This window comes from Python bivittatus, unplaced genomic scaffold, assembly GCF_059951505.1.
Source record: "Python bivittatus isolate LINGU-HERP-01145 unplaced genomic scaffold, Pbiv_v1 ctg000590_np1212, whole genome shotgun sequence".
In the NCBI taxonomy this organism is placed as follows: domain Eukaryota; kingdom Metazoa; phylum Chordata; class Lepidosauria; order Squamata; family Pythonidae; genus Python; species Python bivittatus.
This window is the reverse complement of record NW_028277086.1, coordinates 649,057-666,328: the sequence shown is the minus strand read 5'-3', so window position 1 is coordinate 666,328 and position 17,272 is coordinate 649,057. Positions and strand designations below refer to the sequence as shown.

Genomic DNA, 17,272 nt, shown 5'->3' with positions numbered 1-17,272 from the left:
GCCCCTCGAGCTAGCGGTGCGCTGCCCCAGCCTCCTGCTGCAAAGAAAACAACATGGCTCCCAGCAGGCCCTGTGAGCGTGGGGCACCGCCCTGTGCACAACGCTGCAGCAGGACGCTCAGCAGAAGACGACCTTCCAGGGCAGGCCAACCTGGGCCTTGGAGCCCACAGCTGGAGCTTCTCCTGCCCAAGGTGGGCCTCCTCAGGGCTGCAGAGAAGCGAGCCAGCCGAGGGGCAGCTACAGAGGGCAGCGGCTAAGGTGGCCTAGCCGCACAAGGGCACTTCGGCCATCTGTGCCTTGGAGCAGACGAAGCCTGATCCCGCAGGGGGGCAGCAGGGGGCCTGAGAGCCGGCTTGCCAGCTTCCCCCTTGCAAGCAAGTGGTCGCCGCCCACCCGCAGCCTGAGCCTGCAAACAACGCCAACCCTTCCCTCCTCAGGAAATCCAGGCCAGAAACCCTCTCCAGTGCCCGGGCCCAGTCCCTGGAGGGCTTCCTCTGCCACGAGAGGAAGGTTGCTCATCCTCACCGGAGGTGGGCAGGAGCCATCATGTAGTAAGTCATCAGCTCCACCATCAGTTCCTTGCTGTCTCTGTCCAGTTTCAGGAGAACGCGCAGGGTTGCCAGAATGAACTGCTTCTGGCTCTTCTCCTAGAAAGGGGAGGGCGTCCGAGATGCAGCCCTCAGGCAGGCAGGCAGGGAGGGAGGGAGGGTTCAGGCCAGGCTCGCCTCTGCGGCCCTCCCTTCCCCACACTGCTGGGATGGGTGGCAGGCCCCTGGGACCTCTACTCTGCCCAGGTGTGCCGCATCCAACGGGAGCCTCACAGGAGCACCAAAGGCCTTCCCACCGGGGCCGTCCTTCACCCACCACGCTCTCCTGAAAAGTATCTCGAGCAGCCTCACCTGCAAAGAGGGGACGTGGCCCTCCTTATTCAGCACCTCAATCAGGGTGTTCTGGATCCTGCTCCTTATCTTGCCCTCCAGCTGACCTTGCAGGAGTGTGATGATGCCCACCAGTTCGGTCTTGGTGTTGAAGCTGGAGGTGTGCAGGCTTTCCTGAAGCCTCTTCAAGAAGTCTTTCAAGCTCATGCCGGGGGGGAAGCCCTGGGAAGAGGGAAGCCCGGCTCAGGAGGAGGTGGCGGCAGTGCCCCCCTTCTGGACCAACCCAGCTCCTCCTCCTCCAGCGTGGGGGCCCAAGCCTTGAAGGCACCAAAGATGCTGCAGGAAGCGCTGGCTTTGGAAAAAGGTGCTTGAAGGTTTTGTTATTTGCCATCTCTAATTAATAAACGCAGTCAGGGATTTTTAAAAAATAACTACTAGTTTACTTTGCCTAATGGGCACAAGACTCACTTCTTAATACCTCCACCAACAACATCTAATCGTATGTATCCCATACTTATCACACATGACATAATTATGGCAGTGCTAATCTTGGGCAAAACTGATTTACTTATTTAGCTGCCCATCTCACAAAGGCGTGTGGTGTGAAAACATAGCAACAGTTAAAAACTACGTAACAATCTAAAGATGTATTGCCGAAGGCTTTCACGGCCGGCATACGATGGCTGGCGTGGGTCTTCCGGGCTGTGTGGCCGAGTTCTGGAAGTTTTGTTTCCTAACGTTTCGCCAGCACCCGTGACCGGCATCTTCAGAGGGCAGGAGCACAGGCAGGAGCAGTTCTCTCTGTGCCCAGGGGGATGTGACCCTTTTTGTGGGTATTTATAGAGATCTGGGGGAGGAAGGGGAGATTGGGGGGTTGAGGGGGGAGAGAGAACCGCTCCTGCCTGTGCTCCTGCCCTCTGAAGATGCCGGTCACAGGTGCTGGCGAAACGTTAGGAAACAGAACTTCCAGAACTCGGCCACACAGCCCGGAAGACCCACACCAGCCAAATCTAAAGATGGTGAAACCTTAATAAAGATACAGTGGTACCTCGGGTCACGAACGCTTCTGTTCACGACCAGTTCGGGTCACGAACAGCACCGTTTGCAAAATTTTGCTTCCGTTCACGAACTCCGCATCGGGTGACGAACAGGATCTGCGGCCGTCTTCCCTGCCGTGACACGTGGTCGTGGCTTCCTGTAGGGAGGGGGACTCTCCCTCCAAGCAATAACCGCCTCCCCACCCGCCTTCCTGTCCTCCACGCCAGAAGTCGCCTCGAGCGAGGTTAGCGTTCTCTCTCTTCGTGCTGTATTTTGTTTCATATTTTTGTGGTTTAAAAAAAAAATACACATGGTTCAGAACGGATTAACCGTATTTACATTGAACCTTATGGGAAAATTTGATTCGGTTGGCGACCAAAACTGGCTGGCGACCAGAGTCGCAGAACGAATTAAGTTTGTGACCCGAGGTACCACTGTATAAACAACCCAAGACTGAGGGAGAACAACAGTCACTTGACCCCATCCAGCCACCTCGCAGGCCCCCCATGAAATCCCCAAGGCTGATGAAACAACTTGTTTTCAGGGCCTTCTGGAAGGCTAGTAGGGATGGGGCTAGCCTCAACTCGGGGCGGGGGGACGTTCCAGAGGGCGGGGCCGTGGCAGAACAGGCCCGCCGCCTGGGTCCCAGCAGATGGAGCTCCTTTGGAGAGGGGACCCAGAGCATGCCTCTCCTGCTGGACCTGGCGGGACGGGTCGTCATAACTGAGAAGAGGGGCCCCTCAGGTGACCTGGCCCCACGCCGAAATGTTAACGAAACACAGGCAGAGGCACACCCGTGCATTTACGAGGGGAAGAATCCACCGGGCTTCCCGCCAGCGGCTAACCCACACCCTGAACCCTAATCTAGCCATTGGACCTCTCAGGTCTCTTCCAACCCTCCAGTTCACTTGATCTGAGTCCACACCACACACCGGGCTCCACTTGGGCTGCCTGGTTTCTAGTTCAGTGTAGCAAGCCAACATCGCCACTGTTTGTGCACGTGTTGAATCCTGCCTTGGGGCATTTGGTTGACACCAGTGACTTGCTTTCGGTATCTGGAATGAGACTCTGTTGCCTCAAGCTCTGACCCCAACCGGTACAATTTTTCTGTCGATGGAGGTCACTAACCCAAGACAGCCCCAAGGCTAGCCCACTCCCCAGAAAGGCAGGGGAACTGGAAGGGAAAGGCTCCCTCGGTGTCCTTGGGTCTGCAGGAGGCCCCTCTCACCTCCGGGAAAAGCTTCTTGAACCACTCCTGGTCCACAAAGGGCAAAACAACTTCTGGCACCTCCCCCGCTGGTTCTGGATACTGGGACTCGTCCAGCTGAGTCAGGAAAACCCCCCCAGACGTACTCTGAAATTAAGGGAGGGCAAAGAGGATCTAAGGCCCAGGCCAAACACTCACGGCGGGGGGGGCGGGTACTCTGGTGACTCAGCCCAGCTCTGCAGCTGGCCCTGCTGGAGCCCATAGGCTGAGGGAGCCTCTGGCACCGGGCAGCTGCCTTGGGATGCCAGCCAGGGGAAGAGAGAGCCACCTGCTTTGTGGAGGGGACTTCCTCCTTGCTCATTAGCGCGATCCTGGACTTGGAGGTGCTCTCCACGGGCATCCTGGACTTGGAGGTGCTCTCCACGGGCATCCTGGACTTGGAGGTGCTCTCCACGGGCATCCTGGACTTGGAGGTGCTCTCCACGGCCACCACCGGCAACGGTTCTTCCTCAAGCAGTTCATCCCCAGCAAACGTCCACATTAAACTGGCCCTCGAGGAGCCCTCTGACTCCTGGCAAACAGAGGAAGGGGAAGGCCCCTGCCCAGCCTCAGAGCCCACCGCCAGAGCACCCCCTCCTGGCCCCAGGACTGAGCCACTGCTCTGATCCCGCAGGCAGAAAAGGAATCGGCAAAGCCGCCCTCTCTTCCAGGCCACCCGCTGCCGGCCGCACCTGGCACGCCAGACCGGAAATCGCAGGAAGGCTAAAATTGCTTTGACTGAAGCCGGCTAAGTAACAGGGCCTTGCAAGTCAGACTGCGCCGTGCCTCCTCCGCCTCTTATGCACCAGGGAAACGGAGGCGTCTGCCTGAGCGCTTCCAAGTATCATCTCATTTCCCCAGGCTTAAGAAACGTTTCAGCCCCTTGCCCAGGCAACGGATCTTGCGTATCTCCGTCCAGGCCATCTCCGTACGCCCCACGCACTTTGAATGATGCCCCCTCTTGCGATGCTCAACCCGCTGCCCGCTCAAGCCTATGGAGGCGCCTCGGACGCCCTGGAGAAGGACAAGGTGCACAGAAGCGAGCCGCCCCCCAGCCAGACAGCCGTCCTACCCTGGACCCCAGGGCCTCCTTTCCTGCTCCAGGGCCATCCGCCCAGACAGGGCTAAGAGAGGGGATGAATTGCCAGGCGGGCAGCATCAGCAGTGCAAATGCCGCAGCAGGAGCAACCCTTGGGGGTCAGTAGCGCCAGGGCCAGCCCCAAGACAGTCTCCAATGCTGCCCAGGGGCCGGCTCTGCTGCAGCTCTTCTGAGGTTCAGGTCTAGCGCTCAGGCCATCTGGCACCATGCGCACCCCTAAAATCACCCCCTGTGCGCACACAGCCTTCTGTACTCCAGCACTGCTCATGACCTTTCCCCATTTTGTCCTCGCAGGTGGGGGATTCGCTGCCCAAACCAGCCAATACCTGAAAAGGGGCAGCTGGGCACCAGTCGAGAGTGCTCCCTGGGGAAGGGCCATGGGCATCCAAGGGCATCTGCCGCATTGGGAGCCCAGCCTCCCCTCGGCTTGGGCTGCACAGTCTGCCAACAGGCGACCGGCTCACCTGTCCCTCCTGGGGGAGGGTCCCCCTCCCCCGCCTGCCTCCACTTACCTCCCGGAGTCCTATCACCCTCACGAGCTTCTCCGCTGCCTCCATCTCCAGCAGGTCCAGGGTGTGAAACTGCTTGACCACCACAGAATTGGGGATGAAGCCAGAGGACATTCTGGGCAGCAGCAAGCTCTGACTCTGGAGCTCCTGGAGACAAAGGAGGAGATTTGGGAAGCCCTCCCACCCTCCACCTCCCCAAGCCAGCCCACCCCCGGAACGAGCGGCGTCTGATGTGGCATCCAGCTTGGCCCCCACCTCCTGGCCGTTTCCAAGGTGGGAACAACTGCCTTCCCTCTCCCCACATGAGCAGGACAATGTTCTCGAGGGTTTATGCAGGCCAGCTTGCTGCTCATTCAAGGACCTGGTGGGGGGCTGCAAAAGCAGGAGAATGCCCACCCCAAAGAAAGCATCATCCTCAAGAGATGGGGTCATGGCTGGGGGGCTGAAGACACCCCCATCTGTTCCCATAAAGCAGAGGAGAATCCCAGGGACCCAGGAAGCCCGCAGCTGCTGCGAACGCTGGGCAACAAGGCCAGATCCGCTTTGGCAAGGAGGCCGAGAAGGCCCTTCCAGCCGTTCTGTTTTACCGGTAAGCAACTCAGCGCCCGGCTTCGTCTGCTGCAGAACAAGGACCCACATCCGACAAACAGGAAGAGGGGCACGGTGCCATCAGCGTGGCCCTGAGCGCAACAGGAAGCACTTGGCAAGGTAAGTGAGAGCGGGGAGGCTCTCCGGGGCTCCAGGCCATCCAGAGCTCTTCCTGGTACAGCCCCACCGGGGGGGAGATGATGATGGGGGGAAGTAAGGAGCCCCCGAAGAAACTGATGGAGAACAGGCAAGCCACCTGCCGCGAGCCCTGCTCGGGATACAGGTTGGAGGGCAACGGAGCCTTCCCTGCTTCCTGCATAGGGTACCCCCTGGCCAGCCCATTCCCCAGGGTCAGGGAAGGGAGCAGCGACTGCCCTGAAGGGTTTGCTCACCGCACGTGACCTCAGCCCCTGTTGGCTGGTCGGCCTCTCTGGAAAGAAGCCTTTGATGATGACGGATGACTGGGAGCTCTTCAAAATGGAGGTGGAGGCCGGGGACTTCTGGGGCTCCTGGCTCGGGTGCGGTGAAACTGGTTCCCTGAAGACAATGCTCTGGCGCAAGACACCACAAGAGGGCACGTGTGCTCTCTCCTGCCTGCATTCCCCCTCTTGCCTGCAAAGGCCATCCCAGAATCCCCCCGCCAGGAACACAGAGCTCCGGAGTTTATTTTTAAAGTTTTCTGGCCCTCAGGGCAGCATAGAGGCGGTGGCCAGATCCGCCGGGGGAAAGGTGCCACAGAGCACTGACCGCTAAAGGCTTCCTTCACAGGCCTGTCACAGACCGGCCCCACTCGCCTGGGACATGAGAAAGGAAGGTTTTGCTGGGTCAAACCTCCTGTATTCGTGAATGACTTCACGCAGGCAGCAACTCTGTTGGGCCCCGGGGAGCAACGCGTAACTGAAAGCCCCCTCCGTTGTGGGAGGACAGGTCTTCTCTCAGCCATACTGCTCCAGAGCCTCCATCTCGCCCTGTTCCCGACCCCTTGCGCTTCCTCTTCCAACTCCCGGGCTTAAAATGCACCATGGAGCCCCAACACCCACAAGGCCAACCTAAATCCTGGCGGGCACAGCCAGGCTGGGGGGGCTGCAGCGGCCCCTTACCTTCTTGCTCCTGGAAAAGTCCCTTGAGGAGCTGGGGGATGAGGAGGTTCGTGGGGCAACGGAGACCACAACACTCACTTTGGACTTTTCAGCCGTGCCCAAGCGCGGAGCAGGCTGAGGGGAAGCAGAAGGCCTTTGGTCACACAGGCATCTGAGCGGGCTCTGGTTCTCCTGGGAGGACCCCACGCGACCACCGTCCATTTACCCCGTCTGTAGTAAGGCCAGGCCTGCTTCCAGCCTCCCGTCCTGGCCTGCAGTCCTTCCCCAGTCTTCCCAGGGCAGAAGCAGACCCCAAGTGCCCCTCTGCTACCCAAAGTGCTGCAGCGGAACACCCATCCCGCACGGAACAGCTGCAGACCCTTTGCCATTCGGGCGCTGCTCTTCCAAGATGCTTCAGTCCAGAAGGGAAGCCTCGAAGGTGGGCCCCAGAGCAGCATCGGCACTGATGGGCCCAGGGGCTGGGGGCCGTTTGCAGCCAAGGTCAGCAGGAAAGGAAGCCGAAGGGCTCAGCATCCAACAGGGGGGCAGAAGCCCTCTTGGTGAAGGAACATCCCCACCCCCAGCGCAAACAGACCTGCCCGCCTGGACTCTCACCTCAAACGCCTCCTCTGGGGGTTGTCTGAGGGCGGGCGGGTGGCCTCGCCCGGCAGCTCTCGCTGAAAGGGGCCGGGCAGTCTCCGGGGCCTCCTGCACCAGGGGGGGCGGGGGAGGTTCAGTGCCCCCCAGGGAGGGGGGCTCCTGCATCCTGGCAGAGGAGGGGGCAGTGGTGACATCCACCTGAGAGAAGCCAAGGGTGACGTTTAGGGCTGAGCACCTAAGCTCAGCCCCTTGGCAGCAGGGGCCCCACCCACCCTGCCGCAGCCCCCACCGACTTCCGGAAGCCATTTCCTAGTTTGCAATTTTTAACCTGACGAGGGGAAAAACAATTAAATTTGGGACTGGAAAGTAATCATATTAACAGGACCTTATTTTAATTAAGCAAAAGCACAAATGTAAAGGGAAAAGAAATGCAGGTTATGTCCTGGCATCACCCCTTTTTTTGGAATGAGGTCCCCAACGTGCCCCTCCAAAGCTCCCCGCTTCCCAAGAGTCTTGCCCCCACACAAGCAGACCCTCACCTTCTTCCTCTTCGCCTGCAGCACATCAGCAATTGCAGGCGAGGAAGCCTGAATCAGAGAGGGACTGACGTCCTGCACCGGGGAGGGAAGGAAAGGTCCTTCGGTAAGCATGCCCAGGGGAGGGGAGGGGAGGGGAGGGGAGGGGAGACTGCTCTTGTCCAGGGCTGTGGGGAGAAGCTGCCCAGGGAAATCCCAGGGTGGAGCGGAGGGACTGCAGCCTCATCCCAGGGGCGCTAATGGATCCCAAGAGGGAAAAGGTGGCGGCTCGATGGGAGCCTGGGGCCCAAGTCTAAGACCCCGAGGTGGCATTCAGGATGCGGCAGCAGACAGAAAAAGCTGTTACCGCAAAGACCGAGCTGCCCGTTTCAAGAAACCAGGGCTTAGTACAGCCCCCCAGGAACATCTGGGAGATTATGGGTCCGCAGAGCGCAGAGACGGGATCCATCTGGCCCAGGGCTTCCAGCACTTCATCTGCATCAAAGGGGTCCTCTTCAGGGATCTGCGGGGAGAAGGGGGTGGGGGTGGAGCAGCGGCAGCCTCCCCAGGGGACTCCCCATGACCTTCCTGCTTCAGGGCCCTTCACATTGGCAGAGACAGTGGCCTGCGTTTGGAGGAGGAGAGCTGGAGTGGTCTGCAGTAGCAAAGATCAGAGCCTGGAGCACCGTCTATGACTCAAAAGCTCAATCAAAGGCAGAAACTTTGGCCACACCTGAACCTGGGACTCAGGAAAGCCCATCTGGCGGGGAAAGCTGCTGCCCGTTATTGACGTTGCCAAGCCCCGTCCCTGGTCAAGGGGGACCTGGTGATGATGTCAGGCCAGGAGGTCCAGCTGGGTCTGCAGGGGCAGAAGTAGCCTGCTGGAGGCGCAAACTACCTGCAGACCGTCAGCTTCTATCTCGGCTCTGCCTTTGCCCGCGTGAACAATCACCAAGCCTCTTGCAGAGAACACCCCCCCCCCCATGCTTGGGGCCCAGAGGAGCCTGGTGCAGGGGTAACTGCCACAGAAACCACCTGAGCAAGCAGCCGCGGGGCATCAGGGAAGGTGCTCCAAAGGCGTGGACGTGGCCTGGGGGGCTGGAGAGGCGGTGCCTCTGGGTCCCCAGAGCAGCCCAGCGGGTGCCCAGGGACGGCCACCGCCCGCAGGGGGCCGGCTTGCTTTCGCAGCAGGGAGAGAAGGGCTGCTGGGAACGCTCTCGGACTGGCCCCGAGGGGGGGCAGGGAGACCGGGTCGGGCCCAGAGCCCACGCCGCAGCAGCTCTACCTCCAACCTGAGCCGCTCCCTATAGAAAATCTGCAGGTAGCGCCCGAAGGCCTCCTCTCGCATCTCCCTGGTGAAGCGCAGTTTCTTGGCCGGGCTAATTTTCCCCTCCTGCAGCAGCTGCAAGTCCCGATTCTGCTTCGCCAGCTGGGAAAGGCCCTGCAAAGGACCCCCAACTCAGGGCCTCCAACGCCACGGAGCAAAGCCCGTGCGCGGCTGCGCTCTGCCCGCTGTCCCGGCCGGCTCCAGGCAAACCTGGCCTGGCCTCTTTCGCAGCGCTGACTGACCTCTAGCTTGACCTGGGCTTCCCTGACCTCCCTGGACTCCTTCAGGGCCATCCGGCGGGCTCCAGACATAGGAGGCCTGCAGAAACAGGAGCAGAACCTCCTCTTCTCCTCGCGGCCACCAGTGCGCTTCCTCCCTCCTTCCCTGGAGTAGGGGCTCTTTCCTTGCAGAAGCCACAGAGGTGGGGCCACCCCCCAAGTCGGGAGGGCCCAGGCTAGCAACCTCTGCCAAAGTCCCACTCCCAGGGTGCTTCCCGCCCAGGTTCCGGCTCACTCTCCATTCCAGGTGAGCTCCGCGTTTGTGTCCCTGTTACGGCCATTATCCTGAACTCTCCTCCGCGGAGAGTCCTCCACCGCACTTCTTTCAAAACCCGCCTTTCCCACAAATCCCTTGACAAAATATACTGGTCCCCTTGCCCCCCTCCCCCGCAAGACATTCAGCCTAAAAAACAGAGATAAAACCACGGCCGTCTAATCCACTGATCTCATGCATTTTGTATCTTCACGACCTCCCGGGCCAGGAACCGGGAGACCCTGAGTTCCGGTCCCGCCTTAGGCATGAAGCCGGCTGGTGGCTTTGAGCCAGTCCCTCTCTCAGCCCTGGGAAGAAGGCCGCCAGGGCAAGCCCCTTCTGAAAGTGCTGCCAAGAAAATGGCAGGGGCTCGCCGAGGGTGACTCAAAGGCACGCACACGCAAAAAAGCCCTTGAGACTTAAAGGGGCCCCAAGGCGGAGGGAGCGCAAGCAGAGTTCAGAACGACGGGACCATCCTGGAGGGGCCCAGAATCCGTGACGGAGGAGGCCCCCGGGCCTCCTGATCCCAGGCCCAGATACCCATCAAGTGTTCGGGGGGATGGGTGCCGCCCAAGCCCCCTCTGCTCAGCCCCAAGAGCTCACTCGGCCTCCTTCACAGGCAGCTCCTGCATCAACCGGCGGCGGTTCTCTCTGACCAGGGCCTCGAAGCTGGATGTGCTGATGGGGAGGGAAACGTCCTTGAGGGGCTCCAGGAACTTTGCGCACAGCAGCTGCGAGAGGAGGAGGAGGGCCTAGGTCACGGCGGCAGACCCAGCGCGCCTGCCCTTCACATGCCCCAGATCCGGGGAACGGGGCAAGTCCGGCTGGGAAGGGGTCCCTGGACGTCCGCTGGGCCCACCTTCATCTCGTAGTGGCTGGGCAGGTACTTGCTGTGGGGGATGAGGTACAGGTGCTGCTCCAGGCCAACCAGCAGGTCCCCCTTGTGGTTGGCGAAGGCCAAGCTCTCTGGGATGGTGTTCAGCTTCAGGTGCCTGCAGCGGGGACCCTGCGGGTCAGGGGAGCAGAGCGGGGCCCCGGGCCCCAGACAGGGGACAGACTGGGGCAAGCACACAGGATGGGCAAGACCACCCCTCTGCTGCCGAGAGATACGATAAGAAGGCACATAAACAGCCTCAAGCCTCTTTCACGGTGCAATATTCAGCCGCTATGGCGCGCCGGGGCAGCGGGGAGGGCTTTTCGGCAGCAGCCACACTACTGCCAACTGGCTGCCTGCAGCCGGGCTGGACCTCCCACTGCAGAATGGAAGACCCCCCCATGGAGATGGGGGGAGGGCCAGCACTTCCTTGGGAGAAGAGCCCAGCACCCCGCTGGACCAGCACTGGGGGGCGTGGGCACAGATTGCCCTTCTGCTGCCGCAGGCAAACGTGCTGGGGAGGGGCAGGTGGGCGGGCTGCACCACGCTCCGCCCTCTGGAGACCAGGCCCCTGACCCCCACCCCCACCCGGCCCTCACCGGAGCAGCCTGTTCCGCATGTCCCAGATCTTCACTGAGCCGTCCCGGCTGGCTGAGGCAAACAGCTTCAGGTTCGGGCAGCAGCAGAGGCCTGGCGAGAGGATGCCGGGTGCGCAGTGAGTGGCGGGGGGGCGAGGCCTGCCCAACCTGCCACGGAACTCAGGATCCGACGGCCGCCTCCCCTGCTCCCGGCCGAGGCCCTCGCGCGCACCTGTGATGTCGTCCTGGGCGTCGTCCTCGGGCCCGTGCTCAGAGCGCGTCTGCTCCATCAGGTTGTAGTAGACGATGCTGTAAGTGACCGTTTCGGGGTCCTGGAAGGCCACGGCCAGGGTCTCTCCGAGGGAACACATGTGCCACGCAGGGGAGGTGCAGGAGACGCACAGGAGCAGCAGCAGGCACTCCTCCACGTAGGGGAAGAGTCGCCACATCTTCACCGTGAGGTCCGCACCTGTTCTGGGCAAGGGCGGCGCCTGATCACCTTGGTCTGCCACTCCCTCTTCCCCAGGCCGACCCCCCCCCGCTTCTTCAGACCATCTGAGATTTATTGGACTACGCCTGAAGAACTGCATTCACACGTGGGCACCGTGTCTGGCAGAATTATACCCGCTCTTCTTATAAATGGCTGTTGGTTCATTTGGCACTCTCTGGCCTCATTTCGTGACTCTCCAACCGCTACGAATAAATGAACTTGTGCCACTGGCAGAAGATTTGTTAAAAATGGGGCATGGACAGAGAAATTTTAAGTTGTGCCAATGCTGGCAGCGAGGGAGTGGGTTGGCTGAGGTCTATTGAAAGCAACAACACGTTTGTCAAACGAAGCCCGTGAGAGGAGCTTCGGCCCATTTTGTTTTAAGGAAACATGCTGGGGAAGTAAGTGCAGGGCAGCAGGAGCGAGGAAGTTAAAACCAGCAGCGAGGGGGTCAGGAACGAATGGATGGGTGAAAGTGGACGGATTGCAAAAGTGGGTATTTATTTATTTATATTTCAAATTTAGATACCGCCCAGTCACAAAAAAGTGACTCTGGGCGGATCACAATAAAACAGCAATAAATATTAAAATACAATAAAAACAATATCAAATACAATGAAAGTAGAATAAAAACCGAACACACACACAAATAATATCTTCCAAGATGTTGATGGTCAGTAAGATGTTAACGGGAGCATCTTCAAGGTGCCGGCCACCCCCAGGGTGGGTTGCCCTTTTTTTCACCCCATGCCAGTTGGCAGAGCCAGCTCCTGATTGCTCTCCGGAAGGAGAAGAGAGTTGGGGCCTGCCTCACCTCCGGGGGGAGATTACTCCATGGGGGGGCCATGGCAGAGAAAGCTCTTTCTGGACCCCGCCAGTTGACATTCTTTCATCAACAGGGTCCACAGCACACCCTCCCTGCCTGACCGGGTGGATATAATGGGGGTAAGACGGTCCCTCAGGTAACCCGGTCCCATGCCATGTAGGGCTTTAAAGGTGGTGACGAACACCTTGAATTGGACCCGGAAGCAAACTGGGACCCAATGCAGCTCACGTAGCAAAGGTGTAACATGTGCCATCCTTGGGGCACCTAAAATTGCCCGCGTGGCTGCATTTTGAACCAGCTGAAGCTTCCAGATACTCTTCAAGGGTAGCCCCACGTAGAGCGCATTGCAGTAGTCTATCTGGGAGATAGCAAGGGCATGAATGACCAAAGGGCATCCCGATCCAGGAAAGGGCATAACTGATGCACAACCCGAAGTTGTGCAAAGGCCCTCCTGGCCACAACTGCCACCTGCTCTTCGAGCAGGAGTCTTGAGTCCAGGAGGACCCCCAGGTTGCGCACTGGGTCTGTCTGGGGCAGTGCTACCCCATCAAGAACCAAAGATGGTAAACCTCCAGATACAGAGGAGCCCCCAACCCACAGCCACTCTGTCTTACCAGGGTTCAGCCAAACCCTGTTGTTCCCCATCCAGCCCCCCACAGCCTCCAGGCACCACGAAAGGGTAACTACAGCATCACTCAAATCACCTCAGATGGAGATATATAACTGGGTATCATCTGCATATTGATGATACCTCATCCCATGACGGCAGATGGTCTTGCCCAGTGGTTTCATGTAGATGTTGAAAAGGAGGAGAGAGAGAACCGAACCCTGCGGCACTGTGATGGAATGGTGTTATGAAGGCCACGCTCCTGTTGAGGGCTAAGGAAACACTCATCTCCCTGAGCGTGGCCTTCATAACACCATTCCATCACAGGCACCCCATAATGGAGGGGCCGTGGGCTGGATCTCTCACTCCCGATCAACACCAGTTGGGATCGACCCTGGCAGAAGGAACAGAATCAGTGCAGAACTGTGCCACCCACTCCCAACTCCCTAAGTCGACCCAAAAGGATATCATGGTTGATGGGATTGAAAGCTGCTGAGAGGTCAAGAAGAGCAAGGATGGATGCACTACCCCCATCCCGCTCCCGCCAGAGATCATCCATGAGTGTGAGCAATGCCATTTCCGTCTTGAATCCAGGCCTGAAACCTGACTGGAAAGGGTCCAGATAATCCATTTCCTCCAGAATCCTCTGGAGCTGCAATGCCACCACCTTCTCAACCACCTTCCCTAAAAAAGGAAGGTGGGAGACTGGACAAAAATTGTCCAGCACAGTGGGACCCAGTGATGGTTTCTTGAGGAAGGGGTGCACCAGTGCCTCTTTAAAGGCTGCTGGAAAGACTCCCTCTCTCAAGGATGAATTCACCATCACCTGGACCCACCCACATGTCACCTCACGAGCTGCCTTAACCAGCCAGGAGGGGCATGGATCTAATTGACAGGTGGTGGCATTTACAGCCTGGAGGACCCTGTCCACTTCCTCAGGTCCAACAGGGCCAAACTGTTCCCAGATAACAGCGTAAGTACGTACCCCCAGCATCTCCACAGGCCATGCCCCATGCTTGGCATCCAACTGGGAACGTATCCGAGCAATTTTATCCGCCAGATGCCCAGAAAACCCCTCCACGCAGTCCTGTAGGTAGGTCCCTGGGCCCACCTTTCCCAAAAGAGATCAAGTGATCTTAAACAGGGCCACTGGGCAGCATTCTGCGGATGCAATAAGAGCGGAGAAATGTTGACGTTTCGCCACTCTTACCACCACAGGGTAGGCCTTAATAGCGGCTCTTGCCTGTGTTCGGTCAGATTCGGTCCTTGTTTTCCTCCAGCGGCGCTCTAGACGCCTCTGAATCCTTTTCAGAACCCTCAACTCCTCCATAAACCATGGGGAGCATCGATGGGTCAAGGGAGGTTGCACGGTGTGATCTTGTCCAAGGCCTTGGCCACCTTCTTATTCCAGGTGGTGGCCAGGGCTCCCGCTGGACGGTGCAGCAGATCCTCGGGTATAACCCCCAGTTCCCTCTGGAACCCCACTGGGTTCATTAGTCGCTGGGGGCAGACCAATCGAATGGGTCCTGCCTCCCTGTGGAGGGGGGTGGCATAGGAGAATCTCAAGGCTACCAGGGCATGATCAGACCATGACAGGGGGGACAGATGTAATTCCCCCTTCAAATTACATTGCCACTCCTCCGACAAGAAAACCAAGTCTGGTGAACTTGCCTCAGATACCTAAAGACATTGAAATAATGTTAGAGGGGAATATAACTATGATGGAATTAACAGAAGCTCTAAAAAAGCAGAATGTCGGGAAAGCCCCGGGTCCAGATGGACTGCCAGTGGAATTTTACAAAACCTTCCAGGACATATTGAGCCTTCAACTATTGGAAGTTATGAATGAGGTTATGACAAAGAAGAGGATACCCCAAACATGGACTGAAGCATATATTACACTAATACCAAAGGAGGACACTGACCCACAACAGGTTAAAAATTATAGACCTATATCCTTATTAAATTCAGATTATAAAATTTTTGCTTCAATATTGGCAGAAAGACCAAAAAGATATTTGAATAACTTTATCCATGCTGATCAAAACGGATTTTTGCCAAAGAGACAAATTAAAGACAACATGAGAGTAATTCTGGACACACTGGAATACTATGAGGCACACCCTGAAAAGCAAATGGCCTTGATATTTTTAGACGCACAAAAAGCCTTTGACAACGTGAATTGGCGATTTATGTTACTGCAACTGGAACAAATGGGCTTTGGTAGAAAATTTACCCAAGCCATTGAAACAATATATCATAAGCAGACTGCAAAAATCATGATAAATGGAGATTTAACAGAACAGATAGACATAACAAAAGGGACGAGACAAGGTTGTCCACTATCGCCCTTGTTGTTTGTCTTAACATTAGAAGTGTTGAACAGGAATATAAGAGAAGAGAAAGAAATAAAAGGAATGAAGATCAAAAAGGAAGAGTACAAATTGCAAGCCTTCGCAGATGACCTAGTATTTATACTAGAGGACCCACTGGAAACAGCACCTAAATTAATTGAAAAGATAGAAGAATATGGAAAAGTAGCAGGATTAAAAATAAACAAAGATAAAACAAAGATATTAACAAAGAATATGCTAGCAAGGCAAAAGAAAGAATTGGAAGAAGTCTTGGAAATACAGGTCACAAACAGGGTTAAATACCTAGGGATATATATTACACCAAGATGTAGTACAATGAAGGAGGATAATTATGTTAAATTTAAACGACAGATTGCAATAGATCTGACAAAATGGGAGAATTTACAATTATCAATGATTGGGAGAATATCCACTATTAAGATGAATATATTGCCTAGGATGTTATATTTATTCCAGACAATTCCAATTCGTTTAGGGAAAGAGTTTTTTGATGATTTAAATAAAATTGTATTGAAATACATCTGGCAGGGTAAAAAGGCAAGAATAAAGCTTAAATTACTACAAGATGCAAGAGTAAGAGGTGGGTTTGCCTTGCCTAACTGGGAATTATACTACCAGGCGACAAATCTGATGTGGGTAAAGGATTGGATAACTTTAAGAAATAATAGACTATTGACCTTAGAGGGACATGACCTGTTGTTGGGCTGGCATGCTTTCTTATGGTATAAGGGAACGAAAACACAGGGCTACTTTAGAAGGCACTATATTCGAGAGGCATTGTTTTTAAACTGGGAGAAGACAAGAAGACAATATTATTTAAAAGTTCCATGATGGATATCCACTATTGAAGCCTTTTCTTATTCAATAACATATAAAAAGGAACAAACAGTTAGATATACTGAGATATTGAATGAAAAGGGTGAACTTAAAACTATGCAAGCGTTGGAAGAACAAGGTATAAAAATGAACTGGTTCTCATATTTGCAAATACAATCTAGATTCGATAAAGATTTTAAAGCAGAAGGTATTTATGATGAGCTGACTGTTTTAGACAAAATTTTGATGGGTACTGATGAAAAGGTGATTAAAAAACTTTATGGACATTTACTAGAATTTAAGATGGAGGAAGAACAGGTTAAAGATACAATGATTGCATGGGGGAAAAATTTTGGACATGGAATTGATTTAGAGAAGTGGCAAAAACTATGGTCTCAAAACTATAAAATGACAATGTCAACTGCATATAAAGAAAACTTGTATAAGATGTTTTACAGGTGGCATTTACCTCCAGCAAGGATTGCGAGAATGTACAAGAACAAGTCTGATAAATGTTGGAAGTGTCATCAGAAGCCCGGTATATACTACCATATGTGGTGGACATGCCCAGAAGCTAAAAGATATTGGATTAAAATCCACACATGGTTGGAAAAAATGATAAAACAACATATAGACTTTAAACCAGAGACATTCCTATTAGGAATTATACCTGAAACATATAGTAAAGAACTGAAATATTTGATTGTAAATGTTCTGACAGCGGCTAGAATTGTATTTGCTAAAAATTGGAAAAATGAAAAAGTACCTATGCAGGAGGAAGTCATTAAGAAAATTATGGAATGTGCAGAGATGAGTAAATTAACATTTGAAATTAGAGAGCAAGAAGATAAACAATTCTATATGATATGGGATTTGTTTTATCAATGGTTGGATGAAAAGATATAGTAATGTAATAGATCAGCAAATTATATAATAGAAACTTGACAAACTGATATAAATTACTATATATATATATATAATCAATGGATAAAAATGATATAAATCCTATTATGAAAGCTGGTGTTATAGACTAGTAACAAATGAATAATAATTGATAATTGATAAATATATAAATATGTGTTGGATAGATGACATGAGATTCTATATAAATGATGAGTGAAGATTATGAAAGGATGGCACAAATGATTGGTAACTGGCTGACACACGGTTTAAAATGGAAGATGGTTTTTTTATGCTTTTTATGTTATTGTTTGTTTGTGTTTGTTGTAAAAAATAAAAAATTTATAAAAAAAAAAAAGAAAGTAAGAAAACCAAGTCTGGTGTGACGCCACTGTC

General features: G+C 54.8%; 1 protein-coding gene across 13 annotated transcripts in view; it reads right to left on the bottom strand.

Annotated features, from left to right (window-relative positions):
* Window positions 1–17,272, bottom strand: part of WDR97 (WD repeat domain 97) — a 38,089-nt gene that overhangs the window by 12,060 nt on the left and 8,757 nt on the right. For 12 of the 13 annotated variants that reach the window (XR_015797529.1, XR_015797530.1, XR_015797531.1 and 9 more), the window contains 16 exons: window positions 11,095–11,331; window positions 10,884–10,974; window positions 10,270–10,402; window positions 10,014–10,141; window positions 9,122–9,197; window positions 8,838–8,993; window positions 7,920–8,075; window positions 7,577–7,648; window positions 7,053–7,235; window positions 6,459–6,572; window positions 5,751–5,909; window positions 4,774–4,917; window positions 3,452–3,694; window positions 3,145–3,270; window positions 900–1,100; window positions 526–647 (listed from right to left, as the gene is read on the bottom strand). Coding sequence is in view for 9 of the 13 variants with exons in the window: in XM_088148757.1 (XP_088004883.1) it covers window positions 526–647; window positions 900–1,100; window positions 3,145–3,270; window positions 3,452–3,694; window positions 4,774–4,917; window positions 5,751–5,909; window positions 6,459–6,572; window positions 7,053–7,235; window positions 7,577–7,648; window positions 7,920–8,075; window positions 8,838–8,993; window positions 9,122–9,197; window positions 10,014–10,141; window positions 10,270–10,402; window positions 10,884–10,974; window positions 11,095–11,331 (2,341 nt within the window). In the remaining 4 variants the exon portion in view is untranslated. The remainder of the gene's footprint in view (window positions 1–525; window positions 648–899; window positions 1,101–3,144; window positions 3,271–3,451; window positions 3,695–4,773; window positions 4,918–5,750; window positions 5,910–6,458; window positions 6,573–7,052; window positions 7,236–7,576; window positions 7,649–7,919; window positions 8,076–8,837; window positions 8,994–9,121; window positions 9,198–10,013; window positions 10,142–10,269; window positions 10,403–10,883; window positions 10,975–11,094; window positions 11,332–17,272) is intronic. The other variant, XM_088148761.1, reaches the window with a different exon arrangement.